This window comes from Macaca fascicularis, chromosome 13 (genome assembly GCF_037993035.2).
Source record: "Macaca fascicularis isolate 582-1 chromosome 13, T2T-MFA8v1.1".
Lineage (NCBI taxonomy): Eukaryota > Metazoa > Chordata > Mammalia > Primates > Cercopithecidae > Macaca > Macaca fascicularis.
In genome coordinates this window covers 78,063,471-78,080,699 of record NC_088387.1, presented here as the reverse complement: position 1 = coordinate 78,080,699, position 17,229 = coordinate 78,063,471, and the positions used below count along the sequence as shown (strand labels likewise).

The window sequence follows — 17,229 nt, the reverse complement described above, 5'->3', positions numbered from 1 at the left end:
GCCCGGCCTTTTTTTTTTTAAAGGATAATTTAGGCCCAAATAATTTCTAATCTGTCTAAATAAAGTTGAAACACTTTAGAGTGATAATACTCTTAATTCTTATTTGCTGTGCAACTGTCAAAATGTTAGCTGTATTCTTTCCTAATTACTTAAAACAACTGCCACCAAAAATAAATAAAGTGTTAAACATCGTTAATTTTAAGGAAGCCAGAAGGGAAAGAAAATGATTACAAATTAGGTACGGTCAGAATTGTACATTATGTGTTTATAAAGATCAAGCAATCTTCAAACCATTCACTATTTTAGTAATGGAGTCGAATATGCAAGTCAAATGCTCTCTAACATGAAATCTGAGGGATTCTATGCTGTACCGTTTTTTTTAAATAAACACAATTTTTTACAGAGACTGACTAGGAACAAAAAAAACCACAATTTTTTAGAGTATTTTTAGGTTTACAGAAAAATTGTGCATTAAGTAGAGTTCCCATATATTTTCTTCTCTAGGCTATTCTAGGTAAAAATATAAGCTGTACCTGATTTAAAAGTATCAGATAAAAAATAATTCTTACGTGTGAAGGAAAACTTATCAATCTGAGTTGAATTTAAAAATGCTTTCTCTGTATTTAAACATCACTTTTAACAAGTGATTTCTAATTCTCAGTGGTTTACATATTTGTTGCCAATATCTTAGTTACAGCAGCCACTAAATACATTACACACTAAGTATATAATAACTAAGTATAATATAATCACATTTTTCAGACATACACATTTTCATCACAACGGTGACTTTAAAAATAAAACTTACATTTCTGTCCTGTTATTAATCTGAAAAAAACCAGTCACAAATTGAATATCAAGTATGTGATGTTTTATTAAAGGAAGCTATACTAGAAGTTTCACCTCAAGGTTATATAAAACGAGGCTGTAATTGATACTAAACTAGAAATTCTACCACTGTGATCTGGGAGAAATCATGATCTCTAAACATTAGTGATTCCACCATCTAGGTGGAAAATAATGGAAAAAATCAGGATACTGACTAAATAAGACAATGTCTTATTTTTGTAAGACCAATGATCAGCACATTGTAGATAGCTAATAGACTCAAGTTTGTTAAACGAGCTGAATTTTAACCTACAAACCACAGAAGATATACTCTTAAACAAAATATGTATCCCTTACTTCCAAAAGGCATTTATCTGGTTGCTATATCAGTTGTTACTAAACTATCCCCTTCTTAATGTTCGACAAGCACAAAGTGACATTATTTTTCAATTACCCAGGACGTGACAGTTTGGAGGAGTATGCAATAATATTATTCAACAACAAAAGCTGATTAATAGAAATTTCAAAATTGTGACGTCTATTTGCCAAAGTTTTTTACACAACGCGAATCTGATAAACTGTTAAAGAGCAAAAATAAAACTTCCGCTACAGGATATTTTTTAAATTTAAGAGGAGACAAACTCAAATTTCAGGAAGAAAACAGATATTTATAAACCAGCACATTGTTCTGAACATTCTAGGCAAATTTTTCTGATACACATGTCTTTACTGCAGCCGAGACTCCTTCACAGAAGCGTGTTTGGCTTTTTAGTTAAGTAGAAACATGAATCTGTTATAAAATAAACTGGGGTAGAGGAAGGATTACATATTTAACCAAAGAAGTCTTGACTCTTCAGTTATATGGTCCAGAACTGATTTTTAAATGTACTCTAATACATCCTGGAAACAAGAGTTTCACAGCCTGGAGCAATGGGCATGTCGTGACAGACAAGAAAGAACAGAACAAGTCCAGGGGTGAAGGTGGGCCCTGCAAGAAGATCACACCCACCAGGCTTGCACGAGCTGGAGCACAACGCCTCCAAATGCTAAGCACCAAAATTGACATAACCACGTAAGGGGAAATCATTGGATCATCTCATCCAAGTATCATACTGGCTCCTTTCCACTTCTTAAATGTCTCAGGTTCCCTTCACAGACTCCAGCTCCTACCACTAATATTCAAATTACCCATAAATGTTTTCTTGTAAAATCTGCCATTTAAAGTTATTATCTCTCAGCTTTTTTTAAAAAAATTAAGGTGGGGTTTTTTTTTTTAGCTCTTTAATAGAAACTATCTTACAGTTGAGTGTCCACTTAAAAAAATATATATATATGTAAAAAAAATAAAACGGACCAGATTATCCTACTAAGCAGGCTTCCGTGGGACCCTCCCCCCTACTTTTAAGCCTGTACCATTTAAAAAAAAAAAAAAAAAAAAAAAAAAAAAAAAAAAAACCATTTTTTGATAAGCAGAGACTGACTAGAAAAAACCCAACTTTTTAGAGTGTTTTTAGGTTTAAAGAAAAATTGTACAGAAAGAAGAGTTCCCATATACTTTCTTCTCCCTCCTGTTTCCCCTAGTAACATTTTGCTTTAGTGTGGTATACTTGTTACAAATGATGAACCAATATTGATACATTATCCATCAACCAAGGTCCATAATTTACATTAGAGTTCACTGTGTGCATACATGTTTTGACAAACATATGACATGATACCTTCACAGTATCACATGAAATAATTTCACCGCCTTAAAAATGCCCCGTGCTCTCTATTCATTCCTTCCACCCTCTTTCCAAACCCCTGGCAACCACTGATTTTTACCTGTCTCCAGTTTTGCCTTTTCTAGAATGTCATATGGTTGTATCATACAGCATGCTGCCTTTTCAGATTGGCTTCTTTCACCTAGCAACAAACATTTACGGTTCCTCCATGTCTTTTCACAGCATGACGGCGCACTTCTTTTCATTGTTGAATAATGCTCTTTTGTACAGATATACATAATTTGTTTACCCATTTGCCTACTGAAGGACATCCTGGTCGCTTCCAATTTTTTGACAATTATGAATAAAGCTGCTATAAGCATTTATGTGAAGGTTTTGGTATGGACATAAATTTTGAACTCATTTGGGTAAATACCTCTACATTTAGCTTTGTAAGAAACTACCAAACTATCTTCCAAAATAGCTATACCATTTTGCTTTCCTACTAGCAATAAATGAGAGTTCCTGTTGTCCTACATCCTTGCCAGTATTTGGGGTTTTCGATGTTTTGCTGGATTGTTGCCATTCTGATAGTGGTATCTCATTGTCGTTTTAATTTATATTTCTCTGTGACATAAGCTGTTGAACATCTTTTCATATGCTTATTTGCCATCTATATGTCTTTTCTGGTGAAGTATTTTCTGCCAATTTTTACTTATTTTATTTTATTTTGAGATGGAGTCTTGCTCTGTCCCCCAGGCTGGAGTGCAGTGGTGCTATCTCAGGTCACTGCAACCTCTGCCTCAGGATTCGATCGATTCTCCTGCCTCAGCCTCCTGAGTAGCTGGGATTACAGGCACACACCACCATGCCCAGCTAATTTTTATATTTTTCATAGAGATGGGGTTTTATCATGTTGTCCAGGCTGGTCTCAAACTCCTGGCCTCAAGCAATCTGCCCACCTTGGCCTCCCAAAGTGCTGGGATTACAGGCATGAGCCACCATGCCCAGGCCATACACGTTCTTAAAACTCTTCTCTCCCCTTTTTTTCTTCTTCACTGATAATCAGTTTAGTGTCACTTTAGAGCTATGAAGAGTTTAAAGGGAGATACAGGTAGAAGATAGAAGAGGCATTATTAATAGCTAATGTTTATCACGTGCTTAATTTTTGCTGGGTATGAGAAAATTATAACTTACAAATGAAAAAAATGAAGCAACTTGCCCAAAGTCATCACAGTTAAAACTAATGATAGGGCCAGGGTTAGCACTCAGACGGTCTCATTCTGAAATGAACTCAATGTGGCAAAAGGGCATCAAAGAAACTAATCTGGCTGCAATGGGGTGTTCACACCAGAAAGTGGTAAAAAATTAAACCTAGACAGTGAGTGAGACTAGATAATGGAAAGTCTCCAGTGGCAGATAAATAAGGGATTTGGATTTTATGACATACTTGTAAAATACAAAACTAGCTTTCATAGAGTTGCTCTCTCAACTTACTTTGTTGCACTATAATGTGGAAATATGGGGAGCTCAAATTCATCACTTACGTTTTCACCAATCCCTAATTTAACTATTCCACTTGGGTTTTCTTTAGCCTGTTGATACACTGGATCACGTGGATTGATTTTCAAATGCTGAACCAGCCTCGCACACTTGGAATAAATCCCACTTGATCAAGGTACATAATTCTTTTTATATACTGCTGGAGCCTCCTGAGTGTAAATGTAGCCAAAATTCAAAAAGATAATGCCTCCTTTTAAAAATGGTTGATATTCCCTTCAAATTTCTCCACTGCAACGAACTATTCCACTAATAAATTGTTCCCTCAAACTCAAAATCTTAGACTAATTATTTTATTGGGCAAACTCAGCCTTTACATCCCATCTATTGAGTGCTTAGATGTCTGAGTCTCTTGTTGAACTCATGGATTTCTGCAACAAATCTTTAGTTTCTCAGGCTTCAGCCTCTCTTCATACAACTGCCAGATCAACCATACTCAAAACCATCTTTTTTCAAAAATCCTGTCATTGTTCTTATCACATCAATTCTGCTCTTCCATTTATTAATTCAAAAAATATTTATTGAGCGCTTTCTTTTTATTGAGCGCTTTCTATGTATAAGGCACTCGCTAGAATCTTATCTAGTAACAAATCTAATAAATTAGACTTTTAAAAAATACCAATTGTGGTAAATGCTATTAAGAAACAAGGGGCCAGGCGCAGTAGTTCAAGCCCGTAATCCCAGTACTTTGGGAGGCCGAGGCAGGCATATCACTTGAGGTCTTGAGACCAGACTGGCCAACATGGTGAAACCTCATCTCTACTAAAAATACAAAAATTAGTCTGGCATGGTGGCAGGCGCCTGTAATCCCAGCAACTTGGAAGGCTGAGGTGGGAGAAATGATTGTACCCAGGAGGCAGAGGTTGCAAGTGAGCCAAGATCGTGCCACTGCACTCCAGCCTGGGAGACAGAGAGAGACTGTCTCAAAAAAAAAAAAAAAAAAAAAAAAAAAAGCTGGGTGCAGAGGCTCACACCTGTAATCCCAGCACTCTGGGAAGCCAAAGCGGGCGGATCACCTGAGGTCAGGAGTTCGACCAGCCTAACCAACATGGAGAAACCCTGTCTCTACTAAAAATACAAACGTAGCCAGGCCTGGTGGCGCATGCCTATAATCCCAGCTACTCGGGAGGCTAAGGCAGGACAATCTCTTGAACCTGGGAGGCAGAGGTTGCAGTGAGCTGAGATCATGCCATTGCACTCCAGCTTGGGAAACAAGAGCAAAACCCCGTCTCAAAAAAAAAAAAAAAAACTCTACTGCTCAATAAATAATAGCTGTCTTATTATACAAGGTGCTCAATAAATGCCTCTGAGTTTTTTTTGTTTTTGTTTTTGTTTTTGAGACAGTCTCGCTCTGTTGCCTAAGCTGGAGTGAGTGGTGCAGTTATGATCTCAGCTCACTGCAAGCTCCACCTCCCGGGTTCACGCCATTCTCCTGCCTCGGCCTCCCAAGTAGCTGGAACTACAGGCGCCCGCCACCATGCCCAGCTAATTTTTTAATTTTTTTTAGTAGAAACAGCGTTTCACCGTATTAGCCAGGATGGTCTCAATCTCCTGACCTCGTGATCCGCTCACCTCGGCCTCCCAAAGTGCTGGGATTACAGGCGTGAGCCACCATGCCTGGTCAAATGCCTCTGAGTTTTTAAAATAGCTTTCCTTTTTTTTTTTTTTTTAATTTTTTTTTTTTTTTTTTTTTTTTTGAGACAGGTCTCATTCTGTTGTCCAGGCTGAAGTGCAGTGGTGTACTTATGGCTCACTGCAGCTTTGAACTCCTGGCCTCAAGCAATCCTCCCACCTCAGCCTCAGCTCCCAAATAGCTAGGACTACAAGTGCATGCCACCACAGCTGACTACTTTCTTTTTTTCTAAAGATAGGGGTCTCACTATGTTGCCCCGGCTGGTCTCAAACTCCTGGCTTCAAGTGATCCTCCTGCCTCAGACTCTCAAAATGCGGAAATTACTGGGCCTGGCCTAAAAAATCTTTTATAAAGCTAAGTCCCAAAGAACTTTCTCCGTCTAAGAATTCAATTCTCCAAAAAGTTTTGACAAATTTAGCTACCCCAGTTTTATGCTTCATGGCAAATCATAGAATTTTAGACTAAAAAAGCTACGGGCCACCCTTCTACACTTGATAACCACCTCCTGGCCTGAAATACCAATCCACTCCTTTCCACCTAGCCAGATTTCCCTTCCATCTTCCAGGATCCTCCAGTCAAATGGGATGCTTCCTTTGTCTCACCTATGGAGGAAGTGATGCAAAGTCAGTTAACCAGATTGGGACCAATGATGTGACATGGAGAAAGACACTCTTTTGAAGATCCCTTCCAGACACATTCTGAGATCTTCCATGTTTACTTACCTGTGAAAGTCTTTAAATCCCAAGTTTATAATATATCATGTATTGTCTTTTAAAAAATGTTTTTGTCCATAAGTAATCCCTTCACCACCTAAAACACAAAGGTCTGGACCTCATTCTGCACCCAATGAAAACTACCATGGCACTTAACTGTAAACAGGAAAATGACAAGATCAAAAATGTAACATATGTAAAAGACTTGTAACATTATGTTACAACATATGTAAAATGTTTCAGAAATGTGAATCATGGTATCTGGAGTTGAATCCCAACTTGAGGTCTTGAATAAATTATCTTTCTAACCGTTTCCTAATTTGCAATAACCACGAAAATTGAAATGTTTGTATGATGGTATGTTTACAAACACACTTTGAAAATAATAAACATCAGGCCAGGTGCGGTGGCTCACGCCTGCAATCCCAGCACTTTGGGAGGCCAAGGTGGGTGGATTACCTGAGGTCAGGATTTCGAGACCAGCCTGGCCAACATGGCAAAATCCCATCTCTACTAAAAAAAATTCAAAAATTAGCCGGACATGGTGGCACATGCCTGATGTCCCAGCTACTTGGGAGGTTGAGGTGGGAGAATCGCTTGAACCTGGGAGGCAGAGGTTGCAGTGGGCCGAGATGGCCCCATTACACTCCAGCCTGGGTTAGCAGAGCGAGACTCCGTCTTGGGGGAAAAAAAAAAAAAAGTAATAAACGTCTACTCTAAAGGTACCATTGTTTACCCTAATCCCCAAATCTACTTTTCTTAATTCTGCTAACACTCTCACCAATCTTCTGTTATCTTTCTCTCAAGAAAAGGATATTTTCTTCAGTTCTGCACTACCTCATTGAAGTCCTATTACTCCTAATTTGCAACACCAGTGTTGTTCTATCCCTATGTTCCATTTCTCCTATAATCTACATAAACTTTGTCAAAATCTGTACTTAAAATCCTCCAATGACTTCCAGTCATCAAATAACCTACCTTCTAAGCAATCTTGGTAGTCTGAAGAAATCAACTGGCCTTTGCGGTATCAACTTCCACCACACCCACACAGCTACACGGGATAAATGGTCTCCAAGTCTCTTCATGCTCTTCTCTAATTTTGGACCATTCTGAATATCCACTACCATGTGTCCTCTAAAACTCAATGTCCCCCTGCCATAAAACAAATGGGACTGCTCCTCTCTCTGAAATACCACAATATTATATTCTTATCTTATGGACAGCACGTCTAATAGTTGTACATGTGCCTGTCCAGCCCTGTGATTGATAAATCTATACTCACAGAGCAGAGGCTGAATCTTACAGATTTCACAACACCAAAAGACCCATCAGGTTCTTTTTTTTTTTTAAACTGAGATGGAGTCTCACTCTGTAGACCAGGCTGGAGTATAATGGCGCGATCTTGGCTCACCACAACCTCCGCCTCCTGGGTTCAAGCAATTCTCCTGCCTCAGCGTCCCAAGTAGCTGGGATTACAGGCATGGGCCACCACGCCTGGCTAACTTTTATTTAGATACATTTTTTTTTTTTTGAGACAAGGGTCTCACTCTGTCGCCTGCCCCGATCTCGGCTCCCTGCAAGCTCCGCCTCCCAGATTCATGCTATTCTCCCACCTCAGTCTCAGTAGCTGGGACTACAGGCGCCCGCCACCATGAAGCTCAGCTAATTTTGTTTTTATATTTTTAGTAAAAGACGGGGTTTCACCATGTCGGCCAGGCTGGTCTCAAACTCCTGACCTCAAGTGATCCACCCGCCTCCGCCTCCCAAAGTGCCGGGATTAAAGGCGTGAACGATAGCATGGACCCATCAGATTCTTAATATTTGCAGAAGATTTTTCTAAAATGAGAGTTTTCTAAAAGTTTTCTTCCAACTTTAGAAATAAAAATCATGCTATCCCATCAAAGAACAATATATGATTTTCACTTTTAGGCCAATCATTAGTCTAGATCTACTTCCAAACAGATTTAGCTCAAAGCTTATCTTTCCTCTGAAGTACATACGTATTATGCTAAAAACTGTCACGCAAATATATAAGCAGCTCTGATCCAGAAATGCAAGGAAAATGTATGTGAGAAAGCAAGAGTATTTATCTCCTCACAGAGAACAGAGTAAGAGCTGGTTTATAAGAAAGCATCTATTTGAAAAATAGATGTACTGAAATGGGAAAATGAAGAGTAAGACCACATATAGGGTATACTTCTTGGTGTTACAATTTTGAAAACGGATTACTAATGAATGTCTAAAAATTTCACTGCTAATACTCATTTGTCCTCAGATAGGACATTCCTGGAAATCAAGCTCAGGGTGAATTTGTGTAGACACACTGCACTGCATGGATCGGTTAAATATCCCTTCAATCTCCTCCAGTTTACCATCTTCCTTCTTCAATGTCTTAAGATTTTCATTGATTTACTCAACAAACATTTGACACCTACTACATGCCACAAAGTTAAAACACCAGAGAAAGCAAAAGGAGTAAGACACAGTATCTGCCTTCAAGGAACTTACAGCCAGCTCCAGAGTGTTGGTGAGTGCACATGTCATAGTGTTAATGGGTGCTTTCATGATACAGGGTCTAAGAGGAGCCACAAGAAAGGAGCAGTCAAATGGGAGAAGCAGTCAAGTTAAAGTTCAACAGAGATGGGGGACACCTGACTAAGGAGGAAGGGGAAACACATTCCAAGAGTCAACATCACACTCAAAGGCAAGGAAATATATAACATGGCCCATCAAAGCTTTGTAGATCCACAGACAAGCACTAGACCTACAAAATCAGAATCTGCATTTTAAGAGCCCCAGGCAATCATGCTTACTAGAGTTTGAGAAGCCCTGCTGTAGAGCACTTCAAAGTAGTAGTCTGGTATGGCTAGAACACAGGATGCCATGGTAAGGAACTCACAAGAGATGAAGCTCCAGAGGCAACTCCAGCTCATAAAGCACCTGTGCTAAAGAGTCTGGATCTCATTCTGGACCCAATGGGAGTCACCACAATGCTTAAGTGTAAGTAGGAAAATGACATGATCAAATTACCAGGGAGACTAGGGAATGATGATGGGGTTGGAGGAAAAGGGATGCATTCCAAATGAAGCAGATCTAACAGGGCTTAATCATTTGTGCAATCAATAAATGGGGGGTGAAGGGAGTAAGAGATGAATGAGAAAACAAACATGTAGATATCCAGGATCTTTCTGGAAGGCAGGTAGAAACAGCAACATTCATGAAAACAGGGAACGCAAGAGGAATAGATGTGAGAAGGAGGAGGAGTCCAATTTGAGCTGTGTTGGCTTTGAAGTACCTATAGTTCAAGCAGGTGGATGCGTCTAGTAGACGGTCCATATGTGGGAGAAACATCATCAGATAGGTAAGTAACGCCCTGAAAAATGAAAAAGGTCACAAAAGAGAATGAAAACACTGAGAAAACATAGAAGGACCACGGGTAAAACTACCAAGAACATCAGCATTTAATAGGTGAACAGAAGAAAGAGGAATGAAGCAAATGAGACAAATCCTAAAGAGAAGAGAATCTAGAAAAACGGTGTCATCAATACTGAGAAAAGGGTCTCATGAAGGGGAAAATGGAAGAGTAATATGCGAGGTTAAGGCCTCAAAAGTGGATTTGGTAATTAAAAGAGGTCCTCTGAAAAAGTTAAATAAACATACATCTTACACATACACAAGTCAGTAAAAGGATAACTATCAACTAATTGCTCTCTGGTTGACAAAAATTAAGGGTGATTTTTAGTTTACTGTTCCCACCACCCAGGTTTTGCAACTATTCCTCGAGGTACTTTGAGGAATAATTTTTGCAAATGTTCCTCAAGGCACTTTTGAAATAATTTTTCAAAAATACAATTAAAAAATCAATAAACAAGATAATAACAGTCTGACAGTGGTGTGACTGCAGTGAGTAGGAAAGGGAATGAAAAGTGAGGAAATCAGAGACAGAGAATTATGGATAGGGAAGAGACTGAGAAGCTTCTAGAGTAAATAGAGTTCCAGGAAAGGTTCTGTGTTTCAGGTGGGCAAGATCTGGGCATGGTTACAGGCTGTGGGGTAGGAGACTATATATAGTCCCCAGAGTTCAGGAAAAAGAGGGAACAATTACCTTTATTGCCCGTTATCACCTGAACACATAGTGGTGAACAAGACAAAGTCCTGCTCTCATGCAGCTTACCTTCTACTAAGGAAAAAAAAAAAAAAACACAGAGAAATAAGTAATGATATCAGACAAGTGAGGTGTGCCACGAATAAATCTAAAATAGGACTGGCATGTTTTGGATTGAGTGTTGGGGTAAGGCTTCGACATTTGAGATCTGAATGACAAGAAAGCAACTTTACAAAGATAAGTGGGAAAGGCCTTTACAGATAATGAAACTGAGGAACTGAGAGGTTAGTAAGATGTCTGAGATTATGCAGTAAGTAAACAGAACCCAGGTCTGATGAACACCTAGACCACCCTTTCTACTAAACTGTGTTCTCTTTATTCAGTTCTCCTCAAATGCAACAGTGAAGATAAAAGAAAATGTGGACCTTCCCCTGACCTTACAGAAATGCTGAGGACTACAATAATAAGAGTAATGGGCACAACTTTCTCAAAAGAAACTCTGAAAGCCAAGAGATGCATGTAGTTCTGCGCTCAGAGGCATGATTTCAGAAAGTTAACTGTTCAAGTCTAATATGAAAACACAGGCAGGCTCCAATTACAAGTAGGTTACATTCCAAAGACTATAAGTTGTTAAGAAATCATAAATTATTTTCTCCACGTAATTTTACGGCGAGGTTAGGTGTTCAGGCTGGTCCACGAAGGTCCGCATAACAACCTAAGTAGTAGTTATGACTACTGTAGTAACCGACAAAGCACTTACTATGCATCAGGCCCTATACTAAGTGCTAAATACAGATAATTCTGAAATATTCCTAACACCATTACTACTCCCATCTTATAGCTAAGGTAACTGAGGCCTGGAGATGTTAAGTAACTTGTCTAATGGCATAATGCAGATAAATTGAGGATAAAATGCAGATAAAACTGGAGTAGGCTGCAGTCTGGGCCCAGCCTACTGCAGATCCCTGGCTCTCAGTCCTTATGCAAGCTCTCAAAGTACCTTAATTTATAAGCATCAGTCTCTCAAAATCATTTTTTCTCCAAAGCTAAAAGCTCAGCAACCTATCTCCCCTTCTCTGGTGGTCAGAATACTATTAATAACCAAATGAACACTTCCATCAACTTTTTTTATCCCCTCCACTACAAAAGTCTATACCAAACCTATCTCTGATAAATCTCAAACCATGAGAGCATTTAGTCGCACATCTGACACCCACTGAGAGTTTAACTTGCCTTTGCATCCCCAGATTCCAACAGAGCGCCTTGCATGTGCTCATTCATTCAAAGACACTTATAGGCCGGGAGCGGTGGCTCACACCTGTAATCCCAGCACTTTGGGAGGCCGAGGCAGGAGGATCGCTTAAGGTCTGGAGTTCGGGACTAGCATGGCCAACATGGTGAAACCCAGTCTTTACTAAAAGTACAAAAGTTAGCCTAGCATGGTGGCGCACACCTGTAATCCCAGCTACTCGCGAGGCTGAGGCAGGAGAATCGCCTGAACCTTGGAAGCGGAGGTTGCAGCGAGCCAAGATCGCGCCATTGCACTCCCACCTGGGCTACTGATCTCGAAATAAATAAATAAATAACAAAGACATTTACAAATCCTGCCATGACAGTTACCAACTCGTACAACACCTTCCTAAATGCTGAAGGAAAACCCCATTCAAGAGAACGCAGGCAAAAGCCCAGACTAATCATAATCCAGCATCCAGCTTTAGGCCATCCGTGGCTCACCCAAACTCCCAACCCATTCCCCGCCGCCCCCTCCCACGCAAAAAGCTAAATTTCTCAGTATCTAAATGCTAGGTGGTTACTGATTACCAACAGTGACCCCACGTGGGACACCACCCAAGCTAGCCGAGTGTAAGGAGGAGACCACCACCCGACTCTGCAAAGCAGTTTTCAAAGCCCCCCCTCGTCTTCGTTGACCGTGGGTACCCCGAGGACCGTAAGACCCAGGCTGAAGTGGCGAGGGCAGGATTCAAGCCGGAAGCAAGCCATGCCCGCATCCGTGACCTTCTGAAGGCGCTTAACCCTGTCACCCGAAAATCCCTGGTAGGGAGCGTGGTGCGGGGCACGGGGAGGCTCGGTCCTGGGGCGGCGAGGAGGGTGGCGAGCACAGGCGGGACCCGGTCCCTGACGGCGCCCACGACCCCGGGGGGCCCTCGCGCCGCAGCCTAACTGGAAGAAGGGCCTGGGCACTCACCCAGCCACGGGCCCGGCGCGAGCGGCAGGCAGATAGGAGGCGGCATGCGGCCGGCCCGGGCCGCCAGTGAGGAGGCGCAGGGAGAGCGGGAGGCGCGGGGCCTCCCCGGCACGCAGCAGCCAACACGAGAATCTCAGCAGGGCTGCCATGGCTCGAACGTCCCCGCAGCGGGAAGCACGTTCCGCCAAAAGGACAGGAGGAGCACGTGACCTCAGGGTCGCCCGGCGCGGCAGAGACCAACTGCAGGGCGCGCCAAATGTGGGGGAAGCCAGGGATCGTTTTAGGTTGGAAGATGGAAATCCGCACTTCTCTGAGAAGAGGGGAGTCAATGTGATACTCATATAAACGATGTTGCTTGTTTCGTTATCGAAGCATTTCTTTTCCGTCTTCCGTCTCCGATCTGGGCATCGTGTTCATTCGCTGCACCCCCGCATTCCTCTGTTCGTAGAGTCGCAAGGGGTCAACTCCTCCCAAGTTGGCGCAGAGGCTTGCGGGAGGCCAACTAGTAAAAACACCGAGCACTCTCGAGAACAGCCGACTATGAAGATCCCAGGATGAGACGGTTTCCCCACCCCCGAGTGCAGACGTTGCAACCAACTTTCAGCAGCTGACGCGATCTCCAATAGGAACGGCCCTTCACTCTCAGAAACGCGGGCCAGAGAAACCGTGGAGGACTTTTCACCTTGCCGTTTGCCTCCCAGGTTCAACATGATAGGATTTGGATTATTAGGGCCTGGGAACAGCGTAAAGGAACGCGCGGGTCACCACCTTAAGCGCGTATGCGGGGCCTCGCTTTAGGAAATAAATGAATTCTACCAAAAGTCCTATAGTTTTAAAGCTGGAATTGAACTGTCTTCCCAAACCCTCCACGCCTACTGCGCCTCTCCCTTCAGTAAATGCACATATACATGTGAGAAGTAGAAGAACAATGCAATTAAGCCTCCAGCCAAATCTGGGGAGAAAACAGGCAAGTTAAACCCATCGCTGGGCCGGGCACAGTGGCTCACGCCTGTAATCCCATCACTTTGGAAGGCCGAGGCGGGTGGATCACCTGAGGTCAAGAGTTCGAGACCAGCCTGGCCAACATGGTGAAACCCCTTCTCTACTAAAAATACAAAAAAAAAAAGTAGCTGTAATCTCAGCTACTCGGGAGGCTGAGGCAGGAGAATTGCTTGAATCCGGGAGGTGGAGGTTGCAGTGAGCCAAGATGGCGCGATTTTCCAGCCTGGGTGACACAGCGGGACTCTGTCCAAAACAAAAAAATCCACGTCGCTGCTGCCTTCACAGGGCTTACAGACTCAATTGGTTCCCTGTGTACACGTGGGAAACTGAGAACAGCCTCCCACTCCCTCTCCACCTGCTTGTCCCCTACCTATCACCAGGCGAATGCGCGGGTATTTCCTCTGGAAGCCCTCCCACGGTCATTTCCCATGTGACTGTTTATCCCACTGGACCATGAACTCCTTATCAGTAGGGACTGTGATCTCTTACTGTAGGCCACACACCTACCCAGTGCCAGATACACAATAGGTCACATTAAATATGTGTTAAATAAATGTCTATTTTGAGATGACCTAGCTCACCCCTCCTTTGAGAGATGAGGGAACAAAGACATCCCCTCCAAGTCCCCAAAAGAAATAAGGTGAAATGATTGACTCTGGGTTATATTACTGAGCATTGGGAGTATAAGTTATTCACCTATTCAACACGTATTTATTGAACACATATCCAGTGCCATACACTATTTGAAATTTTGGGGATACAGCAGAGAACAAAACAATCCTGAATTCTAATAAAGCTCTTTAAAGTTTAATTTGGGAAGACAGAAAAGAACTGTGATGCAAAATACGCCAGGGTAAAGAGATTGAGGGTGTCATGGGGAGAGTTGCTTTTTTTTTTTTTTTTTTTTTTTTGAGACAGTGTTTTGCTCTGTCACCCAGGCTGGAGTGCAGTGGTGCGATCTTGGCTCACTGCAGCCTCGACCTCTTGGCTCAAGCAATCCTCCCACCTCAGCCTCCTGAGTAGCCAGGATTACAGGCCCAAACCCTGGATAATTTTTGTATTTTTAGTAGAGATGGGTTTTTACCATGATGCCCAGGCTAGACTTGAACTCATGGCCTCAAGCAATCTGCCCGCCTGGTCTCCCAAAGTGCTGGGATTACAGGCATGAGCTACCATGCCTGGAGAGTTGGTATTTTAAATAGGAAAAAAGTTGAACAGAAATCTGAAGGAAGGAAACGAGGAAGCCAGGAGAATTTTCTGGAAGGAGAAAAAAAAAAAAGAAAAAAAGAGTGGTCCAGGCTTAAATAAGGCAAACTTCAAAACCTGGAGGCAATAATAGGTGTACCCTATTCAGAGAACTCTAAGGAGGACCGTGTGGATGAAAGAGCAGGGGGTAGGCGTAGAGGAAGGAGCAGAGGGTGGAGAGGGGCCTGGAGGTGGGAGAGGTAGTTGGAGGCCATATCAAGCAGGTGTGGTAGGTGGCCGTGAAGACTGACTTTTACTTAGACTGAAGACTGACTTTTACTTAGAATGAGATGAGAAACCATTGGATAGTTTGGTGTGTTGCTTTTAAAGAGATGGAGTCTTGCTCTGTTGCCCAAGCTAGTGTGCAGTGTCTATTCACAGGAGCGATTATGACACATTACAGCCTTGAACTCCTGGGCTCAAGCAATCCTCCTACCCTGGCCTCCCAAGTATATGGGACTACAGGTGCATGCCACCACACCCATTTTTTGTTTTTTGTTTTTTTTTTTTAAGTGCAGTGGCACAATCTAGGCTCACTGCAATCTCTGCCTCCCTGGGTCCAAGTGATTCTGGTGCCTTCGCCTCCCAAGTAGCTGGGATTAGAGGCATGCACCACTGCACTCAGCTAATTATGTAGTTTTAGTAGAGATGGGGTTTCACCATGTTAGCCAAGCTGGTCTGTAACTCCTGACCTCAAGTGATTCACCCACCTCGGCCTCCCAAAGTGCTGGGATTATAGGCGTGAGCCACCACACCCAGCCACCCATTTGCATTTTGAAAGGGTCACTCTAACTGCTGTTTGGAAAGGAGGTTTTAGGGGAATGGGGATAAATAAAAATAGACCAAAGAGAAGGCTAATCCAGACTAGAGATGGTGGTGGCTTGCATTAGAGGGTAGGGTAGCAGGTGAAATGATGAGAAAGGGTCAGGTTCTTACTCTATTTAAATAGTAGAACCAAGGGGATTCTATTTAAATAGAGTACTGATGGATTGGCTGTGGATTGTAAGTCAAGAACGGCTCCAAAGGTTTTGGCCTAAACAACTAGAAAGATGGATATGACTCTAATTTAAAAGGGGGAAAACAGAGAGAAGCAGATTTAAAAAGTGAAATCAAAAACGATTTCCTGGAATATTAGCTTGTGCCTGCTAGACATCCAAGTGTCAAATTTGAATAGGGGTTGGCTACATGTCATACAAGTCAGTTCAGGGGAAGAGTCAGAGCTAGAGATACATTTGGGAATCTGCAGCTTCTTCCTAATATTTGAAGCCACAGAAATGGATGAAAGCATCTAGGAAGAAAATGCAGATAGACAAGAGAGGGAGTCCAAGGACTGAGGCTTGTGTCATTTCAATCTTTAGAGGATGTATAGATGAAAATCTAGCAAAGTAAACTGAGAAAGAGGAGCCAGAGAGGCAGGAGAACTCAGTCCAGTGAGGTCACTAATAACCTGAAAGAGAGAAGTCCTTCAGGGAAGGAATTATCAATCACCTACAATGCTACTGTTAGTTCCAATACAATGAGCATGCAACATTGACCATAGAATTTATTTCTTCTTTGTTTGTTTGTTGAGACTGAGTCTTGCTGTGTCGACCAGGCTAGAGTTGCAGTGGCGTGATCTCGGCTTGCTGCAACTTATGCCTCCTAGGTTCAAGCGATTCTCCTGCCTCAGCCTCCCAAGTAGCCAGAACTACAAACACGCATCACTATGCCCGGCTAATTTTTGTATTTTCAGCAGAGACAGGGTTTCACCATGTTGGCCAGGCTGGTCTGGAATCCTGACCTCAGGCGATCTGCCCACCTTGGCCTCCCAAAGTGCTGGGATTACAGGCATGAGCCACCATGCCCTGCCATAGGATTTGGCATCTCAGCAGTCCCTAGTGATGCCAAGAAGAGCCATTTTGGCAATGTGTTGAGTCAAAAAATTGAAGTGAGTTTAAGAAGAAGGGGAAGTGGAAACAAAGTACAGACAAACCTTTTGTAGAGTTTTGGGGTGGTATCTAGAAGGGGGTGTAAAGTCAAGGAAGATTCTGTCTGCTTTTTTTTTTTTAGGTGGAGTTTCACTCTTGTTTGCCCAGGCTGGAGTGCAATGGCGTGATCACGGCTCACCGCAACCTCCGCCTCCCAGGTTCAAGCGATTCTCCTGCCTCAGCCTCCCTAGTAGCTGGGATTATAGGCATGTGCCACCACGCCCAGCCAATTTTGTATTTTTAGTGGAGACGGGGTTTCTCCATGTT

The 17,229-nt window shown here is 42.4% G+C and overlaps 1 protein-coding gene across 1 annotated transcript in view; it reads right to left on the bottom strand.

The window, feature by feature from the left end:
• Positions 1–12,939, bottom strand: part of LRPPRC (leucine rich pentatricopeptide repeat containing) — a 117,622-nt gene extending 104,683 nt beyond the window's left edge. Inside the window, exon 1 of the mRNA XM_005575990.5 lies at positions 12,749–12,939. Coding sequence (XP_005576047.3) covers positions 12,749–12,897 — 149 coding nt within the window. The 5' untranslated portion in view covers positions 12,898–12,939. The remainder of the gene's footprint in view (positions 1–12,748) is intronic.
• Positions 12,940–17,229: the final 4,290 nt, after the last annotated feature.